The sequence below is a fragment of the Glandiceps talaboti genome, chromosome 5, assembly GCF_964340395.1.
Source record: "Glandiceps talaboti chromosome 5, keGlaTala1.1, whole genome shotgun sequence".
Taxonomy (NCBI): Eukaryota; Metazoa; Hemichordata; class Enteropneusta; family Spengelidae; genus Glandiceps; species Glandiceps talaboti.
In genome coordinates, this window is record NC_135553.1 from 5,001 (window position 1) to 23,992 (window position 18,992).

Below are 18,992 nucleotides of genomic sequence, written 5' to 3' on the forward strand. Positions count from 1 at the left end.
CAAATGTACTTTATTGTTAATGTATCTTTATGAAATTTTCAAGTTACATTGCCATCTAGCTTATCTACCTGGCATTGAAATTGGAGGTCAAAGGTCAAAGTAGTGAGAGCCAGTGCTCAGTTTAGCACTTATTTAATGATTTTTTTTCACCATTTACAAATAAAAGTAAAAAAGACGCATTTATATTCACAAACTGTATATTTTCTAAAAGTTCATATTATGCGCTTTCCAAAAATATATAAAGTTTTTAGAAATTGGACGAAAATTGCATGGTAAAACTAAAACAAACCAACAAAAATGTAAAGAAAAATATTATTAAAAATCGAAACCATATTTTCCTGCAAAATTTGCCCAATATGTTATCAAACATGTCAATATACACCCAATCACCAAATTTGGTCGAAAAAGTTGCAAAAATAACGAAACAGGGACGATTTTTCTAACATTACCCAAAATTTAAACCCCAAATGTGAACAAAAGATTGGACGATCTCACCATTAGGTAATACGATTTTTTGAAAACAGGCTAGGGTTAGCATGTTCCCAATATTTTGACCAAACTTTCAGGATATGTATATAATATTTACTTGCATTCACCAATAAAATTCCGAGGTTAAAGGTCACCGTATAGCGGTCCTATTGGGTAACATGTGAATATGCTAATTTATATGGAAGTAAAGAATTTTCAATTAAATAGCGTCAATATGTTATTAGGGAAGACGAACTAAACCTGCACATTAAATGTGGTCGAAAAATTCGCACAAACAACGAAACGGGAGTGGTCCAAAGTTTTTGACCAATCATTGCATTGATACAGATCACGTGACTGTTCATCTCTGATGTTTGTCTTTCGTATGAAGCCTATACCCTAACCCTAACCCTAAACCCTAAACCCTAACCCTAACCCCTTAACCCTAACCCTAACCCCTAACCCTAACCCCTACCCCTACCCCTATCCCTAACCCTAGTCCGCCAACTACCCATATCTTACGAGTCCACATAGCTGTGTAGCCATATTGCACACTAGTTCCGTTCATTAGCCTGGAAACCCGACAATCCATTTGCCACACATTCGAATGTGTAAATACATCTATAGACTCTTATAATATATGTGGTTAACTCGGCACATACACTCTTTTAAACATACATCACATTACATTCACATGATGAGCAAGAGTTCATGGTACCCGCGTCGACACGTTTCTTTTCACCTAACCCTAACCCTAACCCGAAATCCCCGGCCTAAACCCTACCCCTAACCTAACTCTAACCCTAACCCTTACCAACCCTTTGCCTACAATACCGAAGACTCTACTTGGCCTGTATCCCTACCAAGACTACTGTTTCCACCCACCAAATCCACTTCTACTGTCATTTTCCGACACTTCAAAACGTTTCCTGTAAAATGATCAATACTTTAACCAAAGTAAACCTCAGCAGCGGTGGTTTACTGAGTAAATGTGAAAATTTCTTGCTACTTCGCCGCAATCACTTCTACGGCCAACATTCAGTGATGAGATGGGTGAAAATCATTCGAAACTCTCTCTCTCTCTCTCTCTCTCTCTCTCTCTCTCTCTCTCTCTCTCTCTCTCTCTCTCTCTCTCTCTCTCTCTCTCTCTCTCTCTCTCTCTCTCTCTCTCTCTCTCTCTCTCTCTCTCTCTCTCTCTCTCTCTCTCTCTCTCTCTCTCTCTCTCTCTCTCTCTCTCTCTCTCTCTCTATGTAGACATCAGGAGTAGTCGTTTACCTTGTAAGTTTGCAAATGTGTTCACTTCATTTACCTACTATATACACCTAATTATGAAGCCATCAATAGCCAAGCGAATATGTTTGTCTGCCAGACTCTCCATTTATAAGTTGAAGTGTAGAAAATACATGTATATAGCCATAGAGTTGTATAATAAAGTATTGAGAGTAATATTGGGGTACGTATTTGAAGATAGTTTTCACGTACGTGCTCTAAGGCTTTCGATAATGTGTATGGTTTGAAATTTCATCCCACTCAATGGCTTCCTACATGTTCTTATTTTCAAAAAAAAACTCACCGTGGGATGGAACACACCCTCCCACACCCTTCGCACTAGCTATCATAGGGATGCTGTTTCTGCCCAAAATCAAGATTGAAAGAGAACACCCTGCTGGCTAAGTATCTCAAAGTACAGGTTACAGCCCAATGTGAGACTTTTTTGCAAATTTAAGCCCACACCTATTTGTAAGGAAATTTCTCATGCTTGTTATATGGACGCTGAAGTCGTTTTCCAACTGTAATTTTAATGTAGTGTACTATACAATTGCACATCTCTAGAATGCGAAAAGTTTGGCGGGTAGGGGGGGGCTGTATGAATACGCATATTAGAATATGCGTAGTGGGGGAGGAGAGGCCTTAGCGCCTACGAAAATTCATTTCGGGGGTGGGCCATGAACTTTTTGGGGAGCGCAAAAGGGGGGGCTGTGAATTTTGTTTGACCAAAATATTTTCTCTTTCCCCCCCCCCCGCCGTAAATTTTGACCGCAGCCTGACTGGATTGTATCCTTTGCAGGACTTAAGCTGCACCTATCCCTAACCCCCCCCCCCCTCCCAAATTCACTGTGTTATTTCCCAACGTTTCAAAACGAAATGTTCAATGTTGAATTCCGCAGAGCAGTTCTAAGCCCACCAACTGTCCATAGATCACAACACCACATTTCCAGTGATGAGCTCGGAAACTCCAACACACCATATGTTATACATTCAACTGGGAAAATCAAGTGTAGATTCCAACCATGATTCACACAGTACACACACTTTACTAAACATACATCATATTACATTCACGAGCATTAATTTATGTGACCGCTGACACGTTTTCTTGTCCATCTAAGCCTAACGATAACCCTAACTTATAACCCCTAACCCTACCACTAACCCTATAAACCTAACTCTGTGTCACCCCTTGTCACCCTATTTCATCTTATGTGGCGGCATGTGGTAGCCTGTGGTTGCCTGTGGTGGCATATGGTGTATGGTGGCATGTGGTGGCTTTCGGTGGCATATAGTTGGCTGCGGTATGTATGTGTTTATGTGTATGTGTGTGTGTGTGTGTGTGTGTATGTGTGTATGTATGTATGTATGTATGTATGTATGTATGTATGTATGCATGTATTTGTGTGTGTGTGTGCGTGCGTGCATGCGTGCGCGCGCGCGCGTGTGTGTGTGTGTGTGTGTGTGTGTGTGTGTGTGTGTGTGTGTGTGTCGATGTGACCAAATAACATGCCAAATGACAACTTTCAAATACTGATTTTAGGTAGATATAATGAAATTGAAAACAAAACGGACAATACATATGATGTGGCATGTAGCTATATGAAAGCTAGGTTGCTTGCTTGTAAAAACACTTTTGGATTAACCAACACCACAATAACGTTAACTACTACTGCCTGAACAATGTAACAACATAAACACAACCTCAGGTCTTTTGTTGAGTAATTTTTTCAGCATTGATTATACACAGACAATGCAGTCGCACGTTTTGTATAATCTCTTTGGTCGCAATTCCAGACATAGGCATATGACAAACCGATTATTACCAAATAACACCCCTTCGTCGGTCATATCGCCGTTCGTACCGCTTCCGCAATGTGACCAGAGTCGTAACAATACTCGGGAGATTATGGGAACACAAATTCAAAAACTACGAGGCAGAAATCTACATTTCAGCCAAAAACTATGAGGAAGGAAGGAATTAAAACCGTGGTATACTTGTATTGTTGTATACATTTACTGTGGGAGTACCCCCTCCCCCGGGAGCAGAAACGGCGATACGACGAACGAAGACGCGATATTGGGTAACCTCTTAATTTAATGGCCTGCTTTTGTTGATAACTAGAAAGTGTACTATTTCTAGATACCACAGTTCAACTTTCAAAATTAAGGTTATGTTTTTTCATTACATTCTTTCACTAAATACAATATCAACCTCCTGATAAAATATAGATATAGATATAGATATAGATTATATAGATATCACAAACATCTCTAAAACATGAAATCTTCGGCAATTAATTTAAGTTTTTCCAGAATGTTAATATGAACTCGTGAGGGCGCAAGTCGAATGCATGTCAAAAAAAAGAAAAAGAAAAATTCGCCATTGCAACCAGAAGGCAATATAGACATTCTTTTAGAAATTGAAGGATCAGAGTAAGTGACTCAAATATTTTTTATCTGTTTTTGAGAAAATTAAACACCGTGTTTTGGTATTTTGGTACTCAGCTGTGCGTACGACTCAAAACTGACCAAGATGTCAAAGTATCACTTCGTAGCTGTAAACGACGACATTTTAACGCAATAGTTGTAATTAAGATTTTAAAAAATTAATACTACAAGGCTCCCTGATCGAAGGACCCACATTAAAACAACCTGGAAGCAAAACATTTTGGAGCTAAGGCCAAAGGTTTGTTTGTTAATGTTTGTTTTCGATAACATTACTTCAGAAAGTAGGGTATGTAGGGTGGGATTTTATTTTATTTCACATTTGGTTTAATTACATCGGCCCAAAGACAAGATACTCGTTGGTCACAATACTTCCATAACAGTTTATGAGGTATGAAAGAAGTAAATGAAATGAATTATGTGATTCACAAGTAGACGAACACAATATTCAGACTGTGCTGTTATAGTTTGAAAAGACATTACTTCCCTCTGGCATTTGATTTTTTTTAAAGTAACCAAAGATACTTCGGCAAAGATTTTCAGGGAATCGAAATAATTTGTCATAATTTTCCTTTCTGAATGTAAAAATGTTTCTGGTCGGCGGCTTAAACTAAGGTCGTTCACGGGTTATCGAAAACACAATAATTTTTTCATTGAAAATATATTTTTTCTCTTATTTGTTCTAAAAGATTTGCGATTTTTCATTCGTGATCCGCTTTTCGTTGACTAAGACTTCATTTTCCCGTTCCATATAAATTTTCTATGATGGTTTATCCATTTACATAATACAACTCGAAAATAAAAATCTTTACATTTCAAATATTCGCGTCACTTGCTACTGATGCTTACTGTGACGAGGCATTAAGACTTAACTGGAGGTGAAACCTGATTAGTATGTGCAACTGTCATTCTCTAGACTTGATATTACCCTATTTGATCTCAAGGAACCAATCAGCTCGTCTTGTAATGGAATTCCATGACTTGAATGTGGAGAAGTTTTTGAAAAAAGGAAGATTCAGTCTGATAGGGTTGTTCGTCCGATTGTTTATAAGTTCTTCCAAACATTCAAGTGTAACACTGTCGAAATCTGCATGGAACTTGTTGGCAAATAATTGAGGTTTATTCACTAACTTTGGTAGATCTTTCCAACCATACACGCAAATGTGACGTACTATTCGACCACTGCATGGTCCATGCCATATTTTGGCTCTAACGATTCCATGCACTTGGTCGCTTTTATTCCACAATCCGGGTCCTCCAGGCACATCGGGCAGTCTGCTAAGAGTCTGATAAAAATATTCATCAGGGCAAAGAGTGTCGTTCAGCCAAGTAAACCACGCTTGTCCAGTCTTGGAATGGAGAATAAATTCGACATATTGTCTAATCAACGCAACGTGAAGTTCGCCTTTGAAAATTGGTCCCTCAAAAGGTTTAGGTTCAGTTTTTGGTATTGTCGTGTTTTCAATAATACCCCTGGAGACAAAGTATCTAAAATGTTGTCGTTCTGGAGATACATGAGAAAAACTTGCGCTCATAATATCATTATTTCCTTGAAATTCTTTCAAAATCTGCACAATTTCAAGATTTGTTTTCAATGGAAATTCTTGCCCACTTAAGTTTAAATAGTATTTCCACTTCGAACTTCTCTTTAGTAAATCTGACAAACAGTATAGTTCTGCACGCACGACTTCAATCGAACACCATGTTACCTTTGCTAGTCGAGATGCGATGAAAACATTGTCAAAACATTTCGTAATCGTTTGCACTGCTCGATGAATTACAGCCGGTGCTTTCCTGTCGACGTGTATACAGTAAATATTTTGTGGACGATAAATTGTCCTCAACAACTGTTCAACCTGGAAAACCGATTTATACATATAGATTCCAAAAGCAAGAGGAAATTCCTTTTCTTCTATCGTCACCGGTTTGTGGAAATAACCCCTGTCCTGTTTAAATTTGGTGCAGTTATTGGCGATCTTTTGAAAAGCTTTATCCTGTAAAATATGAGAAATCAAGAAATTGTTCCTTTCTGTCACCAGTGCTTCATCAATTTTGTCTTCCCCGGAAATTATTTTTGAACATGTAACAGACCTCCGGTTTCTAGTCAAATGGATATTCCCATGTGTATTTAACAAATCTTCGTCGCCTTTAGAACCATGGTAGTTGGTGTCCATCAAACCACTGTTTACTGTCCCGGAATCCAACTGGCTTTGGGAGTTGTTAGGATTATCACTATTTTGACAGTATGAGAAAATACGTTTAATAATAGGGAAGGATAACTGTCGACGGAAGAAGACCATGTGTACACAAATTAACGTCACGTTAAATAACAACAGAATCATCAAAACACTGAACAGTGTCTGTTTTTTACATCGTAAACATAACATCGTCGTAGGATTCGTTATCTCATCTTCATCTTCATCTTCCAGTCTGAAAGTGTCTTAAGTATGGTTGGTGCCCTTAGATAGATTGTCTCTCTTCACATCGATGTCCCGTAAGTGAACTGGTGTCACTAAAAAAAGACAAAAATAAAGTGAATAGTTTCTTCTCTTCTCTCTCTCTCTCTCTCTCTCTCTCTCTCTCTCTCTCTCTCTCTCTCTCTCTCTCTCTCTCTCTCTCTCTCTCTCTCTCTCTCTCTCTCTCTCTCTCTCTCTCTCTCTCTCTCTCTCTCTCTCTCTCTCTCTCTCTCTCTCTCTCTCTCTCTCTCTCTCTCTCTCTCTCTGGTGTTGGAGGTAAGTCACTTAAATAATAACACATGCCAGCGAGGGCAATATCACAATTTAGTGCCTGAACAAGGGTTAGCACTCTTTACCAAAATTTTTAGAATTCGGTTCGGGCATCATCAAAATTTTGGTAAAGAGCGCCAGCCCGAGGGCAGGCACTAACTGTAATATTGCCCGAGCGCATGTGTTATTAATTTCATTACAACGCACACTGATCATTGGTCCAGTCATTCACATAGCTACTCTTCATTCTTCATCATTCGTCATTGATAGAAGAAAAGTATTTCTTTGATGATGCATTTCGAAATTGTACTTGCATATAAGCATCTAATATGGACAGGGCCTGCATTATTTGTTGGAGATCGAGTGTCCCCACAGCTAATCTGTAATTATATTTATTAAAATTTCTGCAAGAAATAAAACTTTTGTGTCTTGGTGTAGTTACTTTATCACCTCGAACACGCAACACTGGAAAACATGCGCATAAGAGAAGCGCAACTGTCGAAATAACTTCAGCGCGCAATAGTGTCGGGCATTAGTCTTTGCACGCGCGGGCAATAGTCTATTTAAAACAATTATGTGATTCGATCCTGACCAATGACAGCTTTTGTAAGAATGTCGAGGTGTAATGAAAATCATTAAGGATAATAACACCAAACATATAATACAATATGGATATCTTTCAATTCTGTGTCATGATTATCAAGCCTGTCATTTTTGCAGATGGAAGAAAGTGTTCGTAATGAAATGTAATAACAAATCCCGACAAATAAATAAGAGTCTTTAAAACTACCCCTTTGCCATATTCAATCTGGCATTCGCCAAAAAGAAGAACACCTCATCTACGTATCACGTGGCAACTAACACTCTAATGAATCACAGACGTGGAATCCCTATTGAATTAAGTCGGCGTAAGCTTATTTGACGCCAAAGGTTTTTGAACAGTAGTTCTCAACATTTTCGCCAAGTGTATTCTGGTATTGTATTTCTGCAAGTATATTCATGTTTTAACAATTTGTACTGATATTGACATATATGGATATTTGTCAGCAATATCCCTCCCTCTGGTAGGAAAAAAGGAGTAATCTTTTGATGTGCTAAAAAGTTTAACTGCTTTTTTTCTAAAGACTGTAAAAACCGCGTCAGAAATTGAAGACATGTAGAGTTGTGGGTCTCCAAACAAACTGACCTTCCCATTCATCAAATACCCACAGAGATCCAGCCACTGAACATCCAATCTATCATCCATCATAAATGCCCGTTTCGCGAACAGAAAGTGGTCACATCTCGGTAGAAAATATGTAGAACAGTATCCTCTACAAATGAGGTTTAAGGTAGGGAGTCTAGCAATATTTTATAACCCTAACCTTTCCCTAACCCCCTAAACATATGTGCATTAGACTATACCATTCTGCACTCGGGCCACACTTCTACTTTCTTGCCACTTCTACAAAGCAGTCCGCTTAAAGTAACCACTTTTTGTATTTTTACTGAACAGGATGTTGGTTCCCATCTTCATTTGCATCAGCTACTAGAATGAATTAAACTTTTTGTAGAATTTTAAGAAGAAAATGCCTCGGTTAGCTCGAACTTTGTCATTATAGGATTGACGTGTGGTGAAATATTCATACTGCAACCACTTGTGTTTCTATGGAAACAACAATGGTGCATCTGGTGGTATTCAGGCTACATCAAACTCGAAAACAGGTTACAGAGAAATCTGACTCAAAATGTGTAGACACTATTCTCTTTGCTGTACCATTAAGGTAATGGTTGCCATGGAACCTCAAGACTCTTGTATGTGGTTTCTATCCTCGTTAGTGGTGTAATGTAGGTGAGTGTCAAGTGATTTTAGCACGCAAAAAGTGAACATGCGCAGACTATAAAGCCTTGGCGAGGGAACCCTGTAATATACGTTTTTGACGTACAAAAAGTAGTAATCTGGGTATCATAGTATATGTAATGATTCTGCGGTAGCATAGGGCTTCAAAGAAACTATTCAATTGTCCGTTATAACTTCTCAAACCTTTGAGCAAGAAACGACAGTTACCACATCTATCCATATTTCTGTGGGTCGTCAAACAGAGTCTCACTATGTTCAAGATATTTATGTATTTGACTGTGTAATATTAGGATTGCTTGCAATATTTAGTTACTTTTGTTGTGTTCCACACCATGTTGGTAGCAGTGAGAAATTATTCGTAGTGGGGAGTCAGGCCCCTCGAGCTTTATGGAAGTCGTTCACTTTCGATAAATCAAAATGGATTCTTATATCAAAGATACATCAGCATAGGTTGTAACTCACTTTAGATTTGTTGTAGCATCGTAGTTTGATATGCACAGTTAGTGTAAACTTCTCGACGGGGAGGAGTGTATTAATACTGTTTTTATTTTTCAAACATAATATTCGTTTGTTTTCCGGTACAATTCATTCTACCGATGAAAGGAAGTAATGGAGAAAATGTTGGCATGGTAACGATACATTAACTGAATACTGGTGCTATTAGTCTTAGATACTCATAATCGTTTCTACGATATAACTATTTAATTTTTCGTTTCGTAATGAAACTAATTCAAAAGTACCATTTCATCACATTGACGAACAGTTGTTTTTTTTAAAAATTAGATTGAGTGTTTCACTTGTAATTTCTGGACCCAACAATCAGTGAGGAAAGTTCAAATGCTAACGTGTAGCTAGTCGTCATCCCGAAGTGTTTAACGTTTCAGTGTTTTCGACTCCTACTCTCAACTGTTAATGTTATTATGTGACATCTGCCTTTGGTTGACCCTCTGTACTTGTTGACTTTTCTTGGAATGTGTCAAAGTTATGATAGTGGTACCAAACATTGCCTTTTGTAAGTATATTTATATGTAACAAGTACAGTGAATAAAATAACTAGCTAACTAACTAGCACCTGATATCTAGTAAATCTTGTCGGTTTCTGACGCGTGAATCCTCGTTTTTATCTTTTCACTAACTCCGCCAACGGGAGTTACACGGACGTTATATTTTCACCCCTGTCTGTCTGTCTGTCTGTCTGTCTGTCTGTCTGTCTGTCTGTCTGTCTGTCAGTTTGTTTGTATGTTCGCCGGTTCTTCCATCGTCGGTCCGTCCATGTATGCTCTCCTCACAGTTATGATGCTGAAAAGGTGCCAGGTGTGGAAAATCTCGCAAGGGAAGTGTATGTGTATGTATCACCATGTGGAGTGAAATGTATGTATGTATGTATGTATGTATGTATGTATGTATGTATGTATGTATGCCTGTTATTTGTTTTTACCGTTTTTAAATAGGATATCGAAAAAAAACACGTCTGTTTTAGGTAACGTTTTGCACATGGAAAATTACAAATGTAGTTAGATGTTAGTGTATCCATGGCATTAATAGTGACCTCCATCTTTCGGATTTTGACAAAGACGGATGGAGTCACTTGAGGAGCACAATATGGCAATCAGTGTGGTAAGCTTTTTATGAGCCAGATGAACATTGTACGAGCGTGTTTTATTTTGAAATCATGTACGTCATCAAAGGAAACCATAAATATTGTGGTCTGAGTTTACACTAATTGGAAACAGTTTATTTCGAAGTGTTTGTCGATATTTATTCAAGTTGTTTGAATGTTACTCTTATCAATTGTTATTTGATCGCTGAACTGAACGCAATTACAATTTTCGCTTTATCAAGTAGCGACAATGAGAGTAGAGGTGATAGCAATTAACAGACCCATTAGAAACAAAGGAACGCACACCATGTCTTGCTGAGAAAACTGCCTATAAGAATAAGCATTTAGAAATAGATTCAAGAACATTCCTAGAGGAATTGGCTATGTCAGAATCGCTAGCATAAATCATTGTACCATTTCCATTAGTATATAACAAAATAACGTAAAATAGTGTATACAATACAATACAATACGATACGATACAATACAATACAATACAATACAATACAATACAATACAATACAATACAATACAATACAATACAATACAATACAATACAATACAATACAATACAATACAATATATAAAAAAATGTTTATCTCATAGAATAATCAAAATTCTATTTCCCCCCCCCCCCCCCCTCTATTTCTGTGCTATCTCCTTGAAATTGCTTGTTATCACATATTGTGCCCAGGATCTTTGTTGTCAATTAACGTGTGTCAGTTTTCTCTTTTGTGTATGTTTCTTTGCTTGTTCGTCAGGTCACCTGTCTATCTGAGACTGCACTGTCTGTTTGCCTGTCTTTATCTGCCTGTCTCGGTTAATGTCGTCTGTTTATCTCTTGTCGTTATATTTCATGAACACATCTTTTGGCAAATAACCTGGAGTATTTTGCCATTGACAATGGTATGATGAATCAAGTTTGTTATCATTCCTAGCGCTCGTCGTTATTGATTTGCATTTACATGTACCCACCAAGAGCTTTCGGTCATTGCTTTACATGACTACCTGCACTATTCCGTAAATGAAGAATTGCTTAGCTTTCTGCTCCCATGATACTGCTTACTCTTTGACTAAGTAAAATGGCCGACCCCTTTTTAACATTTCAATTAATCTTCATTTTCACATCCCATGATGTAAACAAATTGAAATCCCCCAATGGGCTTTTACCATACATTTATCAACCCAAATCATCTTCAACAAGCCTGGCAGCTGTTGTATATTTTTATCCATTTCTTTCAGTGCAGGGCTTTAAAATCTATGAATCGATCAATTGGAATATAAGTTGCAAATTGATGGAAGTGGCGACAATGTGCGTTCGTTATAATTCGGTATGATGCCTAATTCCTAATTGAACTTACGGAATCAGAAGGTTGTCGTTTTATTTAGCTAGATAAATCGACGCTCATCCTTGTCACGTACGAGTTCTGTCGATGTATCCCATTACTACAGAATCGTGACTTGAGTTAATAATTCTAGTAGCACAAATCTCTTACGGATAATGTCACACACTGGACGACAATTGTATAAAAGGAACGTGGGGCTAATTACATATCAATGTTTAGCAATGACGGCAATCTATTATGTATATTTTTGCATTAGTTATTCACTGACTTTGACATGTCTTGACGATCGCTTTGTGCAGGTGGATATCGAAGAAAATTACCTTTACAAATATACCCTAGCGTGATATCATTTTGGTGTTAACCATTTGTACCTCCCGTAGGAGGAGATTATGTTATGCTTCTGTCTGTCTGTCTGTCTGTCTGTCTGTCTGTCTGTCTGTCTGTCTGGTTGTCTGTGTCTGGTTGTCTGTCTCTGTCTGTCTGTCTGTCTGTATGTATGTATGTATGTATGTATGTCTTTCTGTCTGTGTGTTTGTGTCTGTCTGTCTGTCTGTCTGTCCATATAATTTGTCACATACATCAACCATGTGAAAGCACACATATCCTCTAAAGTTTGTTGCTATATAGTTTTGTTTTAAATTGCATAACTAATGATTTTCGGTCATTAGGTGATATCTTAAGAATGCAAACTTCAAATTTCACATAATTTAGTACATATATTGATGGTAAAGAAGTGAATGTGTCATTTAAAGCTTGATGTAACTTATAACCTAATGGTTAATTTGCATAATTGATGATGTTTTAACAATTAGGCAATATGTTAACTATGAAAGCTTAAAATTTCATGTAATTTCACATAATTAATTTTCCAATTAAGGGGTACATCAGGTATGATAGTTATAATTCAAAATTTTGCATTCCAACAGTGTTTTTTCCTTACGGCAGACATTCATTTTAAATCTCGTCTGATATAAAGTCATCTCACAGCCCCCTCACATTTGAATATGTGAAATTATAGAAATGTGAAGTCAAAATACATACATACATACATACATACATACATACATACATACATACATACCCACAAACAGATATACAGATGGACGAAAGCATACAAAATTCGCCTGTGGGAGGTAAAAATCATCGAGTAGCCTTGCTGGATGGACCCACGATAAACACAAGGATGACGAATTTCCGATAGTTTTCAATATTCCTGAGGACGGATACAATCATGAGCTTAGACAGATAATGATATCGAAGCCAGACGGTCGTGATATGTGAAATAGCAAAGTATGCCTACATGCATGATTTCTTAGAAATGAGATATTCTTTAGGCGTCAGTCTGACGTACAGTTGCCCATCTATGTGTATCCCTTGTGATACTCTACTATTATTTAATAATGACGATGGTTATTTCGAAGGTTCCTTTTATGTATTTCTAAGGCCTATGAATACTCTTTTTACATAGAGAGCTTTCCACTTATTTTTCGTTTTAATCAAGATTCAGTCTGATGACTAGAGATTGATTATGACGCTCTCCTTCTTTACCCATCCACCCGCCCACCCATTCAGGACTAACTCCTTCTGGCGAATGCTTAAATGCTGTGAAGATTTCTGCACGTGTATACATTTCTCAGGAATTTTTGTGTACACCTGAACGTGGCTGATAAAATCTGAATGCGTCTGGACAAATAGCACCAGGAAATTACTCAAGACATGCTTCAAATAGCAGACACGCGGTAAAATTACTTAATCTATTCTCCTTGTCTTCAAGTAATCGAACTCACTGTTGTGTGCAATGTTTAACTTTCAAGCTATGAATAGAAAGTAGCAAGTTGAATACAGGATGATTGTAAATAGCTTCATTTTGTTCAGCAGGTGTGTTTGGAATAGCTATACTGTGCTCAGTTATGACATCATTATATATATATAATCCGTGACGAGTGAACAACTTTGTCAGATTAAAAGCTTATCTTTGTTGTAATTATTTACGGGAACCCTTAGCAATGTTTGACTTTATTTGACAGCTCCTATTGGTAAAACAGAATCTAGCTTTAGTAAAACTTGTCAGGAGGAGTATTCGGAGCAGCAGTTCCAAAAAGAAGTTCTAAACTTAATAAACGTATGCATGTCCTGTAGACCACATTTGATTAAGTATCATCGAGCAAGAAACATTGACATGATAATAAATTCAATTAAACCATACTGAAAATCAACACATACAACATACACACACCCGTTCTCGGAAACTTGCACGAGATAAATAAGAAAATATAACTAGGCCTCTGAAATTCTCAATATTCAAAACCATTGTGTAATACATGTATCCAAAGCAAGCTAGTCTTAACTTGTATATGCATTTAGGCTAGCTTCTCTGTCCGTCTCATCATTATTATTATGTGTTTGAGTATGTACTAAATTCGTGTTTTAGTTTAGCTTTGCTTTCTAAAAACAATTAAAATGTTGACACTAGTCATGACATAGTATGGCACAGTGTAAGAATGCACTGTGCCAAGTTACATCTTACGTCGCATAACAGGCAGTGATATGTGACAACAGTAAATAATGAAAACTTGTAAATTTCACAAAAAATCTGAGAGGTTGTAGCTTCCTTCACACCTATAGCTACTATACAGACATATACCTAACATATAAATAAGATGAATTTTAAGAGACGTCAGTATCGACGGCTGTATAACCTAACCACCACTTACAATGTCATTGCAATCAGTTCTGTCTCATATGTAGTTGTTTACAGACAGGCTGGCTGTTGTGGCTCTGTACAAATAAAAGCTGTACAAGATTAAACTGAATGCCTCCCGTAAGGCAAAACCGTAGATTTTTAGGCCTGCACACTTAATTGGAAAATGAATTATACGAAACTGTATGAAGTTTGAAGCTTACATTGCCTAATTATCAAAAAATCATTACTTATACAAATTAACCATTTAGCTTAAAAGTTACATAATCAAGCTTTAAATGATGCATGTACGTCTTTACCATAAATGCATGTACCAAATTATCTGAAATTTAAAGCTTGCATTCTGAAGATATTGCAAAATTATCGAAATTATTAGTTATGGAATTACACATCACATTTAAATTAAAAACTACATAAGCAACTACACCAAACACGTATAATTTTCTTTATGGTTGATGGATGTATCAAGTTAAACGAAATTTGAAGTTTGTATTCTTACGATATAGCCTACTTACCAAAAATCATTAATTATGCAAATTGCCCATTAATTTTTTTTAAAAACTATACCGACAGGCTTTAGAGGATATGTGTGCTTTCTCATGGTTGATGTGGGTGCTAAATTAAAAGGAATGTACATTGTTATGGTTGACATATGTACCAAATTGTATGAAATTTGAAGTTTGCATTCTTAAGATAAAGCCTCATTACCGAAAATCACTAATTATGCAAATTACTCATTAAAACTAAAAATCTATGCTAACAGGCTTTAGTGAATAAGTATGTTTTGTTATGGTTAATGTATGTACCAAATCATATGGAATTTGAATAGTGCATTCTTAAGATACAGCGTAATTGCTGAAAATCATTATTTATTCAAATTACTCATCAAAAGTATAAGTTGTATCAACGAACTTCATATCAAACGTGACTATGTGATGCATTGATGAACAATTTGTGTTCTCAGTGAAAATATTAATCTTTTGTATAAATGGCCTCCAAATGTTATCTTTTAAACAGTGTCGAGTGAAACACTAACACTTTCTCCTGTTTATAGTTTCCTTGTCTTATTGTGTAACAAACGTCCGTTGCGATTTTCTTTACTTTTATCCTGCCATGCTCACTATCCTATTTCTTTTTAAATAAATGGTTTTGTAAATTTTGTAATAGATACATATATACTCTACATGATAATCACACTTCATTTGTTTGGAGTACGTTCTTAGATTTTTAGATAACTTACTAGTAGAGTTCATATTGCAATCATGCCAAAAACGTGTGACTAGCTACATGTATAGCGGATTGAATGTAGTATTTAAAAAAAAGGTGATAATGTTTTCATAGAATTATGTGACAGAAATGTACATATTATCGATCGACGTCAATTTCTCATTCTGTTTCATAAATAGTCCTTTTCAGTTCTGAGTCTGTTGATAAACAGCGCGTAGAAGGTCAAACAGTTGACAATGAGACTAAAAATTCCCTTTATTCACTCTGAGGCCCCAAGATTCAAATCTACTGAAAGTCTAGCATATGACGATTTGATATTAAATCTAACCGACATTCATTTCCTAAGGCTGAAAGTACAATAGAGGTTGAAATGTTTATATATTTGAAACTAAATTTTTCTCGCATAATGAAATTACGAAAGTGGCATAAAACTGTCTCTGAAAACCACCACGACGAGTTCTACAGGAAATTCCAGTCAAATGATACATGAGTCAAGGTGTACTCGACGTGCTAAACAATGCCTAGCCACTGTATTCCCGATATAACGTAGCGATCTCTAGCATATGTCGCTTTCCTCAGCATCAAACTAGGTAGATGTGTAAGTATATAAGCTAAAATAATCTTGTTGCAAATATAGTAGATAAAGTACGATATTTGCATCGACGTGTAACTGTTATAGAAGTCATGTGTAATTAAAAGATCTCACGGTTTATATATAATCAACATGTGTACTTACTTATCCTCGGCAACTATCGTCGTCTGCTAGAAAATATCACCACATATTGATCGCGGATATGGATGCACGATACTGCCGATAAAATTTCATCGTAATCGTCAATGATCAACTGTAACGATTCTATATTCAACACGATTCTGTTAAAAGACAACAATTCAACCCTTAGTCCTCTCTGCCACGATGGAAAACACCGTAAGGATGTCATACCATACGAAGGAAACTAAAAAGCGTTCTGCGCAGCTTCAATTCGTCTGTGATGATGACCTCAGAGAATTAAATCCACTCAGTGCATCTCTATTCACGATGAAAACGGTAAACCAATTCGTGGTGAGAAATGGAATGCTATCTAGATTTGCAAACACACTTCCTAAACTTCCATCTGCAATTAGTTGCTACGGTTTGTCGTTCAGTAACGTTCAGCCGCGCGAACGACCATTCTATATGTTTTGATAATCTAGGAGAGGCTGTGTACATGTGCACGTGACATACGTGTATGTCTATATGCATGATATGATCACATCTAATTTCTCGGTACCTGCCATAGCATGAGGTAAAATGTTATCGCAATTAATTGCAGGTACTGAGAATTTCCAGTGCGTGCAGAAGCTTGAATCTTTCGAAAAAGACACACATTCAGTCAGCTGACTGTACCTTAAAATGACATGTAAATAACCTCAAAACTGAAGAAAAAAATACAATGATCAAGTGAACGCTGTGAATGTTTTCAATAAAAAAAATTATCATTTTTATCAATCACACCTTGGTATGACTGGTAGTAATTCATTCATTCATTTTCATTCTTTCATTCATTCTTTTATTGCCAATTTAAAGTAACTGACAATTATATTACATAATGACAGGAAATAAATAAACGAATTGGCAATTTAGGAGTAAAAAAAATAGCTTTTCGCTAATCGTTCATTTTTGCGAAAAAAATTTAAATCCGATTCGAAGCCACAGAATATTGATTTACTGTAAAAGGATTACGATTATGTTGTCGTTTTTATGCAAAGGTAGAATTATTGATAGTATTTCTACTAAAAACTCATAATAATCTCGCGTATTTACCCCTCAAACGGCTAAGAAATTTGCATTTCATCTTAAACCTAATATTGTTGCCAACTGATATACTTACTATTGATAAACGGTGTTTTCTATGCATTACTATATTGTACGTTAAGACTTCGACTACAGTTCGCGCTCTCGTACACTAGTGTATTTCCTCTCTCGCACTACCGTGGATCGGAGAAGAGCATGTGCCGTTGCCGTAAAAAGGTGTGATAGTTTTACGGAAAGAGAGTTCATTATTTTGGTGATCGTTCGACATTTAGTTATAAATAACCTAACGAGTCACTCTTTTCGACTTAATTTAGAGTATCAAACAAAAACATTTATACACATTTGCATTGGCACTTCCTATTAAAATAGTCATGAACATCATTTCATATAAACTATTTTTTTCTCTCCCTGGCTACTTTGCTCTCAGCTGTATCTCAGATCACTAAAGTCTGAGACTGTATGTAATTCTCTCTTTTCTTTATTGGCTAAATAAAGACACCTTGTCCATTCTCTCCTCTTATCTAAATTAAAACACCCCTAATCTTATAATTGCAAGAGATCAGTTACCGCGAAAATTTACTTTATGTCTAATCTTCTGGGAGATTATCACACTGGACAAACAGGCGATCATGCATAAACTAGTAAGGAAGAGAAATGGTGTTTTAATTTAGATAAGAGGAGAATAATGGACAAGGCGTCTTTATTTAGTCAATAAGGAGAGAATTGCATACAGCTGAAAGAGAGAAAAGTAGACAGGGAAAGCGAGAAAAAAAGTTTTTATATCACCATAAAACTCAATGAGTGAATTGATCAATATCAATCATTCAACCAAATAATCAATCAATCAATCGATCGATCGATCAATCAACCAATTACATTCTCGCTGCCCCCTGTGATTATATGGTAACCGACAATCAGTAGAATTAGACATTTTGAATTTTTGAAAGCTTTATCTGGTTGAGGTTCAGGTTGATAAAGAATTCCACTGATATGTACGATGATTGGGATTTATAGTGGGATAATGCAATGTTACTTTAGTATCAAGATTAAATCAGCAATTATCTTATCATGTTTCAATGAATCTTTTTGAAATATCTAGCGTTGCCTTTGATTTCCATTATTCGCCCCTGCAAAGCTCGTCAAGCCACATGATGCATTATCTAAAACCATAAATGGCAATTATCTCATGTTTTCCACTAATGGCGCAATTATGATCTGATAGGACTAGCTGAGAACATCGAAGAACTAGGCCTACTCTCAACGTATTTGCAGTAAGAATAATTCTCGTATACAATTAGACATCGTAGCAGCTCCATATGTGTTATCATAACCATTACATATCTTTCCTTGACTAAAACATGATGTGCTGTCAAAAGAAATGTGACGTCTGTGTTCTAAATTTTTCCATGAGTGGCAAAACCCTGTGGTGAATAATCTGAAATATTGTTTTCAGATGCTTGAATAAACTTAATTTTAGGATAATCAGACATAGTTGTGTTACCTTTTCGACGTGGATGTCATCAATTACGATCTGCGTACATATATAAAGGAATGCAATTTTCATTTTAAGCA

At 36.5% G+C, this 18,992-nt stretch overlaps 1 protein-coding gene across 1 annotated transcript; it reads right to left on the minus strand.

Moving 5' to 3' along the window:
• Nucleotides 1-4,576: 4,576 nt before the first annotated feature.
• Nucleotides 4,577-6,485, minus strand: LOC144434820 (beta-1,3-galactosyl-O-glycosyl-glycoprotein beta-1,6-N-acetylglucosaminyltransferase-like). Its single transcript, XM_078123330.1, has one exon. The coding sequence runs from the start codon at nucleotides 6,483-6,485 to the stop codon at nucleotides 5,115-5,117; it is 1,371 nt and encodes a 456-aa protein (XP_077979456.1). The 3' UTR covers nucleotides 4,577-5,114.
• Between the last annotated feature and the right edge of the window lie 12,507 nt (nucleotides 6,486-18,992).